This window comes from Herpailurus yagouaroundi, unplaced genomic scaffold (genome assembly GCF_014898765.1).
Source record: "Herpailurus yagouaroundi ecotype Mexico unplaced genomic scaffold, PumYag 200, whole genome shotgun sequence".
Lineage (NCBI taxonomy): Eukaryota > Metazoa > Chordata > Mammalia > Carnivora > Felidae > Herpailurus > Herpailurus yagouaroundi.
The window spans coordinates 3,227,305-3,243,078 of NW_024412431.1; the positions used below are offsets into that span (position 1 = coordinate 3,227,305).

Genomic DNA, 15,774 nt, shown 5'->3' on the forward strand with positions numbered 1-15,774 from the left:
TTTGGGCAAACGTATAATGACATGTTATCCACCACTATAGTATCATACAAAGTAGTTCCACTGCCCTAAAAATCCTCTGTGCCCTCCTATTCGTCCCTCCTTCCCCTGTAATCCCTCAGATCCAATGACCTTTTCACTGTTTCCAGTTTTTCCTTTTCCAGAATGTCACAGAGTTGGAATCATACAGTATGTAGGCTTTTCAAATTGACTTCTTTAATTTTAGAATATGCATTTGTGGTCCCTCCATGTCTTCTCATAGCCTGAGTACATTTCTTTTTAATGCTATTATCCTATTGTCTGGATGTTCCACAGTTTATTTATCTGGTAAAAGACATCTTGGCTGCTTCCAAGTTTGTTTGTTTTTTTAACTTTTAAATGTTTGAGAAAGAGAGAGAGAGAGAGAGAGAGAGAGAATGAATGAGCGAGGGAGGGGCAGAGAGAGAGGGAGCCACAGAATCCGAAGCAGGCTCCAGGCTCCGAGCTGTCAGCACAGAGCCCGACGCGGGGCTCGAACCCACTAACCAGGAGATCGTGACCTGAGATGAAGTCGGACACTTAACTGACTGAGGCACCCAGGTGTCCCGGTTGCTTCTAAATTTTGATAGCTATGAATAAAGTCACTATAAACATTTATATGCAGGTTTTCATGTGGACCTAAGTTCTCAGCTCCTTGGAGTAATTATCAAGGTATGCAAATGCTGGGTCATATGGAAGACTATGTTTAGTTTTATAAGAAACTGCCAAACCGTCTCCCCAAGTGTCTGCGCTCTTTTCCATTTATACGAACAGTGAAACAGAGTTCCTGTTGCTCCACATCCTCACCAGCATCTGGTGTTTTCCAAGTTGGACTTACACTATTCTAATAAGTGCACAGTCGTATGTCACTGTTGCTTTAATTTGCAATACCCTGAACATATTTTCATATGCTTATTTACCATCTGTAGATCTTTGGTGAGGTGTCTGTCCAGGCTTATCCATTTTTTAGTTGGGTTGTTCATTTTTTTTTTAATTGTTTTTTGTTTTTGAGAGAGAGAGAGAGAGAGAGAGAGAGAGAGAGCACGTGTGCAAGTGGGGGAGGGGCAGAGAGAGAGGGAGCCACAGAATCCAAAGCAGACTCCAGGCTCCGAGCTGTCAGCCCAGAGCCAGACGTGGGGCTCGAACTCACGGACCGTGAGATTGTGACCTGAGCTGAAGTCGGATGCTTAACCGACTGAGCCACCCAGGCGCCCTACAGAATTAGACATTTTAAAATGAACAATTCAGGGGTGCCTGGGTACCTCAGTTGGCTAATTGGACAACTGTTGGACTCTTGATTTCGGCTCAGGTCATGATCTCATGGTTCATGAGTTGAGCCCTGCATCAGGCTCTGCACTGGTGGTATGGAGCCTGCTGGGGATTCTCTCTCTCTCTGCCCTTCTTCCATTCGCTCTCTCTCTCTCTCTCAAAATAAACAAAAAAATAAAATAAAATAAAAAGAAAATGAGCAATTCAGTGGTATCTAGTGCATTCACAATGTGTAAGCTCTGCGTCTATCTAGTTCCAAAATATTTTCATCAACCCCAAATAAAACCCTGAACCAATCAAGCAGGTATTCCCTCCCCCTTCTCCCAAGACCCTGGGCAATCTGCTTTCTGTCTGTATGGATTTGCCTATTCTGGGCATTTGCAACAGACCGTCTGATTTCTTTTATTTAGCACGGTTTCAAGGTTCACCCACGTCATAGCATGTATTAGAACTTCATTTCTTTTTGTGGATGAACATTCCATTGAATGTGTGCACCACAGTCCATCCATTCATCTGTTAACAGATACTTGGACTGTTTCCAACTTTTAGCTTTGGTGAGTAGTGGCACAGCAATAAATATTTGTTTTCAAGTATTTGTTCAAGTACCTATTTTCTATTCCTTTGGGTTAGATACCTAGAATGGAGATGGTTTCTTAAGGTCACAAGACTGGAAGCTAAGGGTGTGAATACAGATAGGGGACCAAGTCCTGGGGTAGTTTGTTATCAAGAGGTGAGTGGGAAGAAGAGGAAGCTACAAGGGAGCCTGGGAAAGAGCAGCTATTGGCATGGGAAGAAACCCAGAAGTGTATGAAGTGTGTGGTGCGTTGGAAGCCAAGTGAATACAATGTCTTTTTTTTTTTTTTTTAATTTTTAATGTTTATTTAGTTTTGAGAGAGAGAGAGAGAGAGAGAGAGAGAATCCAAAGCAGGCTCCAGGTTCTGAGCTGTTAGCACAGAGCCCGACGCGGGGCTTGAACTCGTGAACCACTAGATCATGGTCTGAGTTGAAGTCAGACGCTCAACCGACTGAGCCACCCACCCAGGCGCCCCATGAATAGAATGTTCTAAGGAGGTAACGTGTCAACTGTTGCCAGGTCAGGGAAAGTGAAGATGAGAATTGACTCCTGCATTTAGCAACAGGCAGGTGCCTGTGACCTTGAAGAGTCATTCCAGTGGAATAGGAAAGGCCTGAAAAGAGCAAATTTAATAGAAGTTAGAGAAGACCTAAATAAACAGATATACCATGTTCATGGATCAGAGGATTTAATATTAAGGTAACAATTCTCCCCAAATTGGCCTACAGGTTCAATGCAATCCCACTCAAAATCCCAGCAGTTTTTGGTAGAAATTGACAGGCTGATTCTAAAATTTACACAGAAATGCAAGGACCTAGAGTAACCAAAACAATTTTTAAAAAGGGCAAATTCGGAGGAGTACCTGATTTCAAGACTTATTATAAAGCTACACTTATCAAGACAGTGTGGTCTTAGCATAACGTAGACCTATCGATCAATAACAAAACATGGGAATCCAGAATCAGACTCATGCTTAAACAGTGAATCGATTTTTACAAAAGTGCCACAGTAATTCAATGTGGGAGCAGACATTCCAGGACTGGGGCTGGGACAATTAGATATCCCTCCAGAAAACAATGAACTTCGATTATACCTCACGCCACACATAAAAATGAACTTAACACGTATCACAGACCTGAGCGTTAAAGGCACCAGTTTTATTTACACTGGGATCCCAACGTACAGCCACGAAGCACTGGTCTATGAAACTGTTCCCGATAGACATCTTGCCCTTAAAGCAGGACTCCAGCTCCTTCCTTGCCGCCATTCTCATGTCCTCACGGTCTCCCCTGCAGAGAAAGCTGCTCACACTTTCACCTCTCAGGTCTATTCCTTCAGCTTCTACCCATTCTACCTCCAATTTCCTCCACCTCTCTCCACGTCTACCACCCTCACCCTACCTTGGGCCACCATCCTTTCTACCCTGGGCCGTGGCAATGGCCTAAAGGGACTCATCACCTCCTGTCCTTCTTCCCCTTCAGCCCAGACTCCACCCTGCAGCATGAGTAACTATGGGAATCTCTTGATTAAAGCCTTTCGAATACTTCCCCAACGTGGTCAGGGAAAAGCTAAAGAGCCTCACCGCAGGCTACGAGGCCCCGCCCAGCGTAGCTGTCGCTGATCTGCCCTCCTCAGCCAAACGGGTCTTCTTCTGTTCCAATGCTCTCTTCCTCCTCGGGGGCCTGGTACATCTTGTTCCCTCTACCTAGTGCCCTCCTCTTCCCGGCCCTTGCTCATCTTTTGCGACTTGGCATAAGCGCGTCTTTCTCCGAGAGGTCTAGCTGATTTGACTGCTCAACTCCAGGAGGGTCCCCTGTTATGATTTCTGTGCTGTGGGCCTTTCTTCCGTTGCAGTTAACATTTTCCTATCATGTATTAGCTGATCAATATGGGAGACGGTCACCTGAACTCACAGATTGTCCACATCACGACCAGGACACTGTCTGCTCAGTGTACCACTGGAGGCCAGGGACCAGCTTAGTGTTTAGCATGTCAAGGACGTTTAAGAAACACCACCTGAGGGAACGAGACTGAAATTCAGACCCCACTTGCCCATTTGATGTGCATTATTCAACATCATGAGCTAAGGTTCAGAAAACTCCCAGGTGGCCTGCTTCCACAGATTCCTCATAAGGAATCTGTGGAGGGGAGTGTTGTTATTGTTTCCATCGTACAGGTGAAGAAAGGAAAGTGCAGAAGAGTCCAGTAAATGTTTCTGGCAACACCCAGCTACTACCAGTGGAGTCAGGTTTTGGGTCCAGGTCTTTTCTGACTCCAGCATTGAGATCTCACGGTCTACCCAATATTGCAAGTGGCGTGGGGAGCAGTATGGTGACCGGGATGGGTGGGGTATGGGCTGCCCCCGTTGCCAGGGCTGGACCAGCCTTGTCCTACTGGCCATGGCTGAAGATCACTGAACGGGGAGGATGAGAGGGGAGCCGGGTCCCCACTCTGAACTAGAGGGACCAGGTCCCTAGCTTCTGCTCCCAGCCTTCAGATACTAGTGCTTAATGTTCCTCATTTCAGGTATCTCCTTACTGTCATCCCACGTAGCCCCAGGGGTGAACGTGAATTCAGAGTCTATTTTTCTAAATAAATTGGAAAAGCGTACCAAAAAAAAAAAAAAAAAAAAAGCAGCAATGAGCTAATGCAGCCATGATACACACTTAATTGGCAATCCATCTGCATTATTCTTTCAATTAAAAAATTTAGGGGCACCCGTGTGGCTTAGTCGGTTGAGTGTCTGACTTCGACTCATGTCATGATCTCCGGATCTCCTGACTCATGAGTTTTGAGCCCTGTGTTGAGCTCTATGCTGACAGCTCAGAGCCTGAAGCCTGCTTCAGATTGTGTCTCCCCCTCTCTCTGCCCCTCCCAAGCTCATGCTCTATCTCTATCAAAAATAAACATTAAAAAAAACTTTTTCAAATTAAAGTATCACATAGGGGGCGGCCGGAACACCACAATGATTTATCTGTATGTAGATGTAAATACTAGGTATTCAATAGTGACTAAATTGGTAACATCTTTACCATTTATTTTATTTTTATTTTAAATGTTTATCTTTGAGAGAGAGACAGACAGGCAAAGCACAACCAGGGTAGGGGCAGAGAGAGGGAGACACACAGAATGTGAAGCAAGCAGGCTCCAGGTTCTGAGCTGTCAGCACAGAGCCGGATGCGGGGCTCGAATCCACACACCGTGAGATAATGACCTGAGCTGAAGTCAAGAGTCGCACGCATAGGTGACTGAGCCATCCAGGTGCCCCACATCTTTGCCATTTAAATTGAGGGTAAGAAGGCAGACAATAAAAAGGGCACTCAAACATGAAGGAAAGAAAAAGGAGGCAGTGATGAAAAGGAGGTGAGGCTTGAGGTGATTTTGTCGGCTGAGACCTGAAGATTAAGAGCAGGCTTGAGGGAGGCAGGAACAAGGACAGGCTGTGGGCCCTGACTTAGGGGAGCACTTGTCCACTCAGAGAACTAAAACAGCTGGAGACCCTTTCAAAACACAGAGAAGAGGCCTAGAGGCTCAGGTCCTTCACACTAAGAACAAGGCTCTTTCATGTTTTGACTCCAACATCTTCCCAGTGACGCCTTCTCTGGCTGCTCCATTTAAAATTTCCACGACTCTCCACGTTTCCGTCCCAACACAATGTATTTTACTTATTTCTCTCGCCTCTCGCTTGCCTTCCTAGTTCCACAACGGTTGAGATCGTCTGTGCGGTGCCACAGCACTTGCGTCTAGGACTCGGTAGTAGGTCAAAAATTATTTGCCAAACCAACAGTGCTAGGTAAGTTCTAAAAAAAAAAAAAAAAAAAAAAAAAAAAAGAAGGCCACGATCGAAGGCCACCTGGCTTTGCTGAACAGACCCCGCCATCCCCCAACCAGAAATAAAAAAAAAAAGCAGCTCCCAGACCCGCCCTTGGCCCCAGTCTAGCCTGCCCACCTCCCGCCCTTACGCACGGCCTCGGGTCTTCATCTGCGGGTCTCAAAGCCCCTCCGCCAACCCTTCCCTGCAGACCCCGCCGCCATTCCATCCCATCCCATCCCCCAACCCCCCGCCGCAGCCGCGGGAACCAACGCAGCCACCGCCGCAGTGGCGCCCGCTCTGCGCATGCTCGGCAGCGTGGGGACGCAGCGTGAGGACGAAGACGCCGGTGCGCATGAGCAAGACCTTCCCGGATTGAGTCGGGGGGGAACATCTGGAGCGCCAGCTTTCTCTGGTCCCGCCTACCTCCGCTAGGCCCCGAGCGGACGCGCACGCGCGCTGGGAGCGGAAGGGCGGACGGGCGCGCGCACGAGGCCGGGCGGGCGGCGGAAGCGAGAGAAGCCGACCGTAGGGGGGAGGGGAGCTGGCGAGTGCGCGCGCAGCGGGGGCGCGGGCGGCGTGGGGGGGCGGCCGAGGCGAGCGGGCGCGCGCGCGAGACTTACCCTCTCTCGGCGGCGGTGGCGGCGGCGGCTTCTTTGTTTCGTGAGGAGAGGCGAGACGCCCACTCTGCCCCCGGCCCCGCGCGGAGGGGCGGGGGCGGCGCCGGGAAGGCGACGGCGCCGGCGGCTCTCGGTAAGGAACGCGGGCCGCGGGGGGAGCGTGGCGCGGGGCTTGGGAGGACGGTTTGAATGGAGCCGGGGCGCCGAGGGGGGAGGGGGCCGCCGGCGCCCACAGCGGGGCTGGGGTACGGCGGCGCCCGAGGGTCAAGAAGGCTGGCCGGCACCGCGCGCGCGGAGAAGGCCACAGTGTAGCGAGGCCGCGGCGGCTACAGCATCCGCGGGCCGTGGGGTGGGGGCCCGGGCCGCGTGGAGGCCGCGCGCGCGCTCTCGCCGGGGTCGCCGGACAAAGCTCTCCGCCTCCTCGGCGGGCCGGTGTCCCGGCCCCCAGTCGCCGTATCCGTCGCGGCAGCAACAATAGCATGGCGTTGGGGCTTCTCTGGCTACGTTGTAGCGGGTCCGACCCAAATGTCTTTTGGGGGAGGTGGCGGCCGGGGCTCAGTAGGAAAAACCCCAAATGAGTCTAGTGTCGCCTGGAAACGAGCATTAGCATTAGCAGCCCCTTTGGGTTAGCCGACCTAAAATTTTATTTAAGAAAATCACGTAGTCTAGATTTTTCAAGGAAAAGTAAAGAACTCCCCCCACCTCTTGCAAGCGGCGACTTCAAAAATGTTTGCCCTAAAGTGGGGAGTCTAGAGCAAGTGAGGGAGGACGGGTAGAACTGTTCGCTCTTGAAAGCATTGTTTTTGTTTTGCATCCTTTCGCCTTCCTCCCAATTGATTTTCCAGATTAAGACTTTTATTTAAAACGTGGGCCTTTCGGAGAGTGTTTTGTGCTGGTGTTGAAGACACGAGTCTTGGGGTTTTTTTTGCCCCCAGTGAATCCTTGGGGGAAAAGTAGGGAATACGTGCAAAAGTCACTTCCTAGGAATTTGGAAGAAGTTTTCGATTTGAATTGACAGACCGGATTGGAGTTTGTTTATGGTCGCTGTCGGTCACTTAGCTGTGTGATCTGAGATAAATAGCTTAATCTCTCTGAACCTTTTAGTTTCCTCATTTGTGAAATGGGGATAATGCCACAAATGGAGTTGGTGAAAACCTGTAAAATGGTTTCTGATAAGTGGGAAGTGCTGTTGTTAATTGTCAGGCCCAATCTCCTTCATTTTTTTTTTCCATGTTTGTTTATTTTAAGAGAGAAAAAGCGTGAGTGGGGAAGGGGAGAGAGAAGGAGAATCCCAAGCTGGCTCTGCAGAGCCTGAAGGTGGGGAGAGGGGGTTGGTCTCAACCTCAGCTGAGATGCTTAACGGACTGAGCCAACCCAGGCACCCCCTCCTCCTTCATTGTTGAGCAAATATTTGTTGAGTCCCTACTGGGTGTTAGATTGTTGGTGATTGGATGCCCTGAGGAGCCTCTCCAGTCTTGTAGGGGAACAGATGGTAAAGGTGGGAACAGCTCCCTGTGGCCTGTCATGGAATCCTCACTACCCTTCCTGTGCGAGGAACACAGTAGATGCAGGGGGGCGCGATGGGGGCCAGAGATCAGCGAGATTGTGTGGAAGAGGGGGCCTTTACTCAGAATCAGGGCCAGTGCATTTGAGCACTTGGACCGGTCGTTGCTGTGCAGTGCTACACTCGCACATCACCTTGATCCTTTCTTGTGTAGCAGTTACCCCAGTTTGTAATTACACATTCATTCTTCTCTGAGGGCCATCAGAGCAGGGATCATGTCTGCTTGGTTTCCCACAGTGTCCCCCGGGTCTGGCACATAGTAGGTCCTTAGGGAACATTTGTGGAATGAATGAGGAGAGCCCCTGGGGAGGATGGAGTGGATTTATGTGTGAAATGCTTGGCGCAGGACTGGGGGTGGGTTGTAAGCAGTAAGTGTTCATTGCTCGTGTTGGTTTAACAGGCCATTGTCGCCAGGGAATGAGGGTGTGGGGTGGTGGTCAGGACTGCTAGTTCTGGAATCAGACCTCCTGGATTCACACCTAGCTTTCTAAATCCTAGTTTGACCTCGAGCAAGGCATTTACCAGTAGGTGCCCCCACTTGTGAAACAGGTGTGACAGCAGTGCTGCCTCAAACAGTTGTAAGGGTTGAGAACATGACATGGGGAGCTGCTTTACACACTGCAGTCACTGTAATGAACACTCACTTTATTGGAGGTAATGTTGTTTGTTGTGTGTCCGTGTTTATATATATGTAGACATATATATGTTAACTATCTAAAAAATGAGCAACATAATTTAGAATCATTCTATATCCCAAGAAGCCCAGGTTTGATGAGCTGGTTATATATATATATATATATATATATAGTAATTTCTTTAATATATATATATATATATAGTAATTTCTTTAAAATTGGTGTATACATACTTATGGCGATCATAAATGCTCCTCTCTGTGCCACATACCTTTGTCACACCTTATGGACCCTCAAAACACTGAGAGGTAGCCCTAGACCAGCCCCTTGTCTTCTCTGTTATGGGATGAGGTGTGTTGGGTGAGAACAGCATTCTGCCGGTGAAGCAACTGACATTTAGGGATATTTCTTCACCAAGGGCTCTAGTCAGCCTTGTGGGTTTGACTCCTGGCTTTGCCACTTTCCCTCTTGGTGCCTCAGAGAAACGGAGGTGACAGTTCCCAGCACTTAGTGAATCCTCAGATGTGCCAGCCAATTTTGGCCTCAGTTATTAAGGCTGCCGTCGCACAGAGGGACCCATTCACACCCACCATAGACAGAACACAACATGAATGGCGCCCCCTGGAGTTGTGCGAGAAGTTCCCCAGCCTCACATTCCCCATTCGAACAAGTGGGCTTTGACAGCCTGCCACAAGCCAGGCCCTGACGGAGGCTGGGGATTCAGCCAGGAACAGGCAGACAAGGGCCCTGTTCTCATTCAGTCATATCTATCTCCTTATTTGCAAAGGGAGACAGTAATGGTACCCAGCTACTAGGATTGTTGCAAGGACTAAACAACGACAACTGTATAGTGCTCAGAACAGTGCCTGGCACATAGTGCTAAATAGTTGGTAGCTATTGTCACGTGTTAGGATTCCTACAACGCCCTGTCACGTGTTAGGATCCAGAATACATTTTTACCTTGTTGTGAGAGTTCTGTATGTTTTCAAAGTGATTCAGAGGAATCAACTCTTCTGTTTTGTCTTCCATCATTGAAAAATTGTAAGCTTGTGATTTCACCATAATGCGTTGGAAAGAGAGGAGTGTGTTCGGTGGCCTTGGTTTTGGAAGATATCAAGTGTTTGTTGCCCATCTCACATATTTCCTCATGACTTGTAACATTGATTGGAACACTTAAGAGAGAATTGAAGTTAAAAAAAATCAAATCAAATCAAAGGGATGTGCAAAACCTCCAATAAAGGGGAGGTAACAGCTGCCAGAATATTGGGGGGAGATGCCTGAGGGGGAGCACATCAGAATCAGGTCTGAGGCTAAATGGAGTTGCCATTGCTGTCACCCTTATGGAGATCATCCCTAAGAAGTATAAGGCTCATTAATATGATTGGTAGTATCTTAGTTGGAGTTTTTTGTTAACTGCATGCTGATGATACTAATTTTTCAGGACGTGGATTTGATGGGTGTGAGAAATTTGACCTCGAATCATCTTCATGTAAGGGAATGGGCCTTGAGGGTAGTGCCGGGTACCCAGCTGGGTTTGCTGAGCGGTTGGATTGCACAGGGCAGGAAGAACGGAAGGGATGCATCCATTTCCTTACAGTTCCCTCAGAGAAGGGGCTTTCTTTAGAAAAGAGGTAACTGTTAGCAGGGCATAAACCAGCCCAGGCCCCTTCGATGCCTTTGCAGCTAGACTGGTCTCCAGAGCTTTGCCTGGGGACTGTTACTTTGTTAAATGAAGCATGTCTTCATTTTCGCCTGTGGATACTTGTTACTGGCTGGGTTTTGCTCAGTGTGTGAGATAAAGGAGGACGGACCCCATTTTTAGTAGCAGTGGGCTTTAAAATGGCTCCTTGGGATGGTTTAAGTTCTCCTTTCGCTGGTAAGTCATGCCCCACTGGCTCAGGAAGCAGGTGGCTGCATGGCAGTTGCTGCCTTACCTGTTACAGAGGGGACGGGATTTGACGTGTGCCACCTTGATTTGCACCAAAAGTCCCAGTAAAGGGGCACGGTGGGTGGTGTCATTGTCTTAAAGGTGACAATGAAGCACAGGGGTCTGCGTGTTGGGCCCTGAGAGCTACATCTGGCCCTGATGACTGCCGGGTGTGCTTTTGGTCACAGCCTGGTCTGCTGTTGTGCCGAATGCCCATGCCCACCTCCTGGGAACACGCTGTGGATATTCCTGCCTGTCAGAGTGCTTCCATTTGCCTGCACTTTGCACCCTTCTGGGCTGTCCTGCCTTTTGATACTTAGACTAAATTCGTTACTCAGGCTTTGGATTCAGACAGACTTGAGGCAGGACTCTACTTCCTGTGTGATGTTGGACCAATGACTTAACCTCTCTGAGCAGAAAACCCCCGGTCCTCCCATAGCCTCCCCAGTTGGCACCTCCAGTCACCAGTACCGAACCAAAGGATGTGAGGTGAAATCCAGCCTGGCTGGGCTTTGCCAAACCTGGCTCAAGGCAGGGGCAGGCGGGGGGGGGGGGGGGGTGCGGAACGCCTTTTATATTTCAAAAGATATGTGCTGAGACCCTGTTGGTTACCTTGGTCACCACTGACTCCTTTCATTCTTTTACCCTTACATCTGTTCCATCACTGTGTCCAGAGAAATCTTCTAAAACCATCATCAGACCGTGTAACTGCCCTGCCCAGAACATTCCAGAGGGTTTCCCTTGAACCTAGAATAGACTCTTACCTCCTCACTGCTGCCCTTAAGGCCTGCAATCTGCTCTCCCCACTCATCTCTGACTTTGTCTCCTGCCGCATCCCTCCTCTGCTCTAATCCAGCACAGTCCCGTCCCGGGGTCTTTGTACTTGTTGGTGGTCCCTTGCCCATCCACTGGATGGTTGGGCTCCCTTTCCGCTTCAGGTGTCTGCTTAGATGTATCCCCTCACTGAGCCCGTCCCTGGCCACTATGATTGAAAGAGTGATTCCTGCCAGCTTGATGGTTAACCCTGCTTATTTTTTTCACAGTGGAAGTTCATACCACTTCCACCCGCCCCCCCCCCCCCCCCGTAACATCGTGTCATACTTATTTGTGTGCTTGCCTCTGTCACTCTATTGTCAGTTCCACCAGGAACCGTCAGTTCCAACGGGGCAGGGATTTTGTTGGCTGCTGGATGCCCAGTACCTGGTACTTTGTTCAGCACAGAGTTGGTTCTCAGTCGATATTTGAGGTGCCTGGCAGGGTCTGTCACAGGTGAAACTCCACAGGTATGGCCACCATGCCTCCCTGGCCATTCTTGCATTTTGTGTGCCGCTGTTATTGGGGGGGACTTCTGTCCTGCCCTCTCCACAAGTTGTGTGTTGTGCTTTGTGTTGACTATATACAGCAGGTACCACAAGAGACCCAGCAGCAGGTCATGACATCCACCCAGTGTGACTTGATCAGCCTTAAAAAGAGAAAAAGGAGAGAGTCTATCCATGTTTCACAGGGAACGCGGTCAGGACAGATTTGTAAAACGGGTTGGATTTACTTGATGTGTGTTTGCTGGGTCATGTCGTGACCGACGATCGTGGTCAAAAGAGTTTGACAAATGCCCGTCTAGTGGATAGATCGGAAAGTGTTTGTGTTCTCTCAGTGGAGACACTGCATCTTCCTGCTGGATTAGAGCATGAACTCCACAAGGGCAGAGAACCGGTCAGGTTGTCATCATGTCTTCACATCTTCTGGTGTGTTTTATTTAAAAAAATTTTTTTTCAATGTTTTTATTTATTTTTGAGACAGAGAGAGAGACAGAGCATGAGCAGGGGAGGGGCAGGGAGAGAGGGAGACACAGACTCCAAAGCAGGCTCCAGGCTCTGAGCTGTCAGCACAGAGCCCGACGTGGGGCTCGAACTCACGGACCGTGAGATCATGACCGGAGCCAAAGTCAGATGCTGAACTGACTGAGCCACCCAGGCGCCCCTCTTCTGGTGTGTTTTAGATGAGGAGGTGCTCTTCAGTGGTTTTTCAAGTGAATGAAAACAAAGTTTTTTTAATGTTTATTTATTTTTGAGAGAGAGTACATGTACGGGGAGAGGCAGAGAGAGAGAATCCTAAGCAGGCTCCACGCTCAGCACAGAGCCCCACTCGGGGCTGGGTCTCAAGACCCTGAGATCATGACCTGAGCCAAAATCAGGAGTCAAGATGCTCAACCGACTGAGCCACACAGGTGCCCCTGAATGAAAAATTTTTTAAAGGGCAGGAGGTGTGGATTCCAATGAATAAAATGATACATAATTCCTAGCGTTAAAAATAGTACAGTAGACTCCCATATCCATGAGGCTTACGTTCCAAGACACCCCGCCCCCAGTGGTTGCCTGAAACCATGGATAGTACTGAACCCTATCTGTACTGTGTCTTCTTATACATGTATACTTATGGTAAAGCTTAATTTACAGTTGAGGCACTGTAAGTGATTAGCAACGTGAAAATTAATGACAGGAAACCTCATTTAAAGTGAATGGGGGAGACAGAAGGTGGAGCTCTCAAACCCCAACGCTTGTCATTGGTTGCAGACCCAACAGGAACACACCTCCCTGCAAGTCAAAGCTTGCACGTCACAGTACTTGACTACCCCAGCTGAGGAAGAAAGGTTTCTCTTCTGCCCCAGCAACAGCCCAGCCAATGAGAGACTGTCACAACTCAGCCAATGAAAGACCACTACACTTCTACCTGCCCCTTTACTTCTTGTTTATACCAGCCCTCCTGATGCCCCGATTCCTTCCATAAAAGAGCGTTCTTCTTTGTTCCCTAGACTTGCTTATGGTTTTGCCATAATTTGCTTGTCCGGATTGCAATTCCCTGCCACTCCCAAATAAACCCGTTTTTGCTGGGAAATTAACTGACAGTTTTATTTTTAAGGTAAACAACAACAACCGATAATAAAATGGAGCAATTATGACAATGTACTGTGATAAAAGTGTGTCAATGTGTTCTTTCTCAAAACACCTTATCATACTGTACTTACTGTTCTTGTGACCATGCGAGGTGATAAAATGCCTGTGTGATGAGATGAAGTGAGGTGAGCAATGTAGGCGTTGTGATGTACTGTTAAGCTACAATTGATTTTCTGGCAAAACCCAGCCCGGCGGGGTCGGCGGAGGGGGGGTGGTGCAGGGATCATCTGCTTGCAGACCACGGTTGACCCTGGGTAACTGAAACTGGAAAGTGAAACCTGGATGGGGGGGTTTGAGGAGAGGAACTACTTACTGTACTTAGTAACATACAGACTTGGTGTGTCTACGTTTTAGGTAGAACTGATAAGACATTGTAATTAATTACCATGACAGAGGTTTTTGTTTGTTTCTGAACTATATTCCTTTTTAAATGTAGGGCAAGGTTTTGCTACTTAATTATATTGCAAAGAAAATGCCCAACAGCCAGCTGTGGAACAGCCAATGTTGAGGAAGCACCGTCTCAGGAATAAGCTATCCATATGTTCCCTGAGACAGCAGATGCCTCGTCCCATGGGTCCTTTCAGGTTCACAGACCAGTGCGCCCCACACCATCCGGTCGGGTGTGGACGCTTTTCTTAGAGTATGGGGCGAAACCTCATTTTGTAGTTTTAATGTAACAAAATAAAGCTGCTTTTGCTGAAAGGCATCCTGCCCAGCCTCCTTGATCAGTCTGAGAACCCTGCCATGGCTTGACTACAGTGTGTCTGCTGATGAGACATGTAAGGGAACAAATTTCTCTGTGCCCAAAAAGCAAAGTAGCAGCTTTCCTGGGGCCAAACTTAAGTACAGTGCTGATTTCCAGGCAAGATGGGAGAAGAAAACCCACACACCATAATCCCAGCAAGCAGAGTTTAGAGGGTCCTTATCGCCTGTTAGCCACCGTCTGTCTTGCTGCAGTGGGTGGCCACCACCATTCTTTTTACTAATTTTCTTTTTTCAATTTTAATTGCAGTATAGTTAACACACAGTGTTATATTAGTTTCAGGTGTATGACGTAGTGGTTGAAGTGGGGTGCCTGGGTGGCTCTGTCCGTTAAGCATCCGGCTCTTTGGCTCAGGTCATACTGTCACAGTTCGTGGGTTTGAGCCCTGCATCGGGCTCTGTGCTGGCAGTGCAGAGCCTGCTTGAGAATCTCTCTCTGCCTCTTCCCAACTCGTGCGTTCTCTGTCTCTCTCTCTCAAAATAAATAAACTTAAAAAAAACAATTACAAATTACTCAGTGTTCATCAGGGCAAGTATATTAATCTCCTTCACCTGTCCCACCCATCCCCCCACCCCCCCTCCCCTCGGTAACCACCACTTTGTTCCCTATAGTTAACGAGTCTGTTTTTTGGTTTGTCTCTTTTTCTCTTTGTTCATTTGTTTCGTGTCTTAAATTTCACATACGAGTGCAATCCTATGGTCTTTATCTGACTGACTTCACTTAGCATTATACTCTCTAGATCCATCCATGTTGTTGCAACCATGGGTCTTTTTTATAAGAGCAAAGCGAAGGGGGGCATGAAAGAAGAAGACCTACTTCTCAAGCAGTCTGGTTCCGCATTTGAACGTCAATATAGGTTTCTATTTTAAATGATGATTTTGATGAAGTTGAAAGTAGAAAAGAATGCAGTCCTCAAATCCTTTCATCTCTTTTGTTTCCACAAAGGCACCCCCCTGGCCATCTTCTTCTGGGTATTTATTTCCCAGGTCTTTTCCTGATCTAGGTAGGTTGGTTGGTTGGTTGGTTTTGGTGTTTTTTAAAAAGAACACATAGGATTGCAAAAGTAGTAGAAGGTTATTGTAAAAAAACAACAGCACACCGACACAAAAAACACCAGAGCTCTGTGATGTGGAAAGTGTCAGTTCCCCATCATACGCCTCCTGAGAGAGCTGCCGGCCGCTGCCAACCACAGTTTGGCACGTTTTCTCGGGACCGGTCTCTACGTGCAGATGAGCTCGCGTACGTTCTTCCTCTCAGCAGAGTGGGGCTCGGGCCAAGCACACCTTACGTTGGTGCCCCCTTCTTTCCTCTGCTTCATCGTGGACCTTCCTCCACATCTGTGTGCACGAAACTACTTCATTCATGTTTGATAGCATCTTGCTTCTGGGGCGTGGATAGTGTGGGGGTTCTGATTGTTCACTTGGGGTGCTCAGAGAAATCAAGGTGATAAAACCGCGTCACTTCTAGACCCGTTGGCCCTGGGAACCCATTTTTTTTTTTTTCATCCTGTAACCTATCGAATGTCTTAGCTTTCAGGGTTTTGATTCTTGCCCCAGAGTAGTTTTTTTTTTTTTTTTTTTTTCCAACGTTTATTTATCTTTGGGACAGAGAGAGACAGAGCATGAACGGAGGAGGGGCAGAGAGA

The 15,774-nt window shown here is 48.2% G+C and overlaps 2 protein-coding genes across 13 annotated transcripts in view; one reads left to right on the top strand and one right to left on the bottom strand.

The window, feature by feature from the left end:
• Window positions 1-2,241: 2,241 nt before the first annotated feature.
• LOC121013993 (serine/arginine repetitive matrix protein 1-like) lies at window positions 2,242-6,836 on the bottom strand. 6 transcript variants are annotated; one of them, XM_040449923.1, is made up of 4 exons: window positions 5,825-6,836; window positions 3,762-3,874; window positions 3,042-3,147; window positions 2,242-2,471 (listed from the first exon to the last, which is right to left on the bottom strand). In XM_040449923.1, exon 1 carries the CDS (start codon window positions 6,768-6,770, stop codon window positions 5,850-5,852), a length of 921 nt encoding a protein of 306 aa, XP_040305857.1. In that variant the 5' UTR covers window positions 6,771-6,836; the 3' UTR covers window positions 2,242-2,471; window positions 3,042-3,147; window positions 3,762-3,874; window positions 5,825-5,849. The 6 variants fall into 6 exon arrangements, 5 of the variants coding, with proteins under 5 accessions (XP_040305857.1, XP_040305856.1, XP_040305853.1 ...); XR_005783010.1 differs by having other exon boundaries at window positions 2,242-3,147; window positions 6,293-6,400; XM_040449922.1 differs by lacking the exon at window positions 3,042-3,147.
• Window positions 6,309-15,774, top strand: part of SMARCA4 (SWI/SNF related BAF chromatin remodeling complex subunit ATPase 4) — a 92,405-nt gene continuing 82,939 nt past the window's right edge. For 6 of the 7 annotated variants that reach the window (XM_040449887.1, XM_040449889.1, XM_040449890.1 and 3 more), the window contains exon 1: window positions 6,310-6,422. The gene's annotated coding sequence lies outside the window, so the exon portion shown is untranslated. Of the gene's footprint in view, window positions 6,423-15,774 lie in introns of all 7 variants that reach the window. The other variant, XM_040449888.1, reaches the window with a different exon arrangement.

Bases quoted from the DNA above. Each gene is read 5' to 3' on its own strand.
- LOC121013993 (XM_040449922.1), bottom strand. From the start codon at position 6,770: ATGCTATTGTTGCTGCCGCGACGGATACGGCGACTGGGGGCCGGGACA.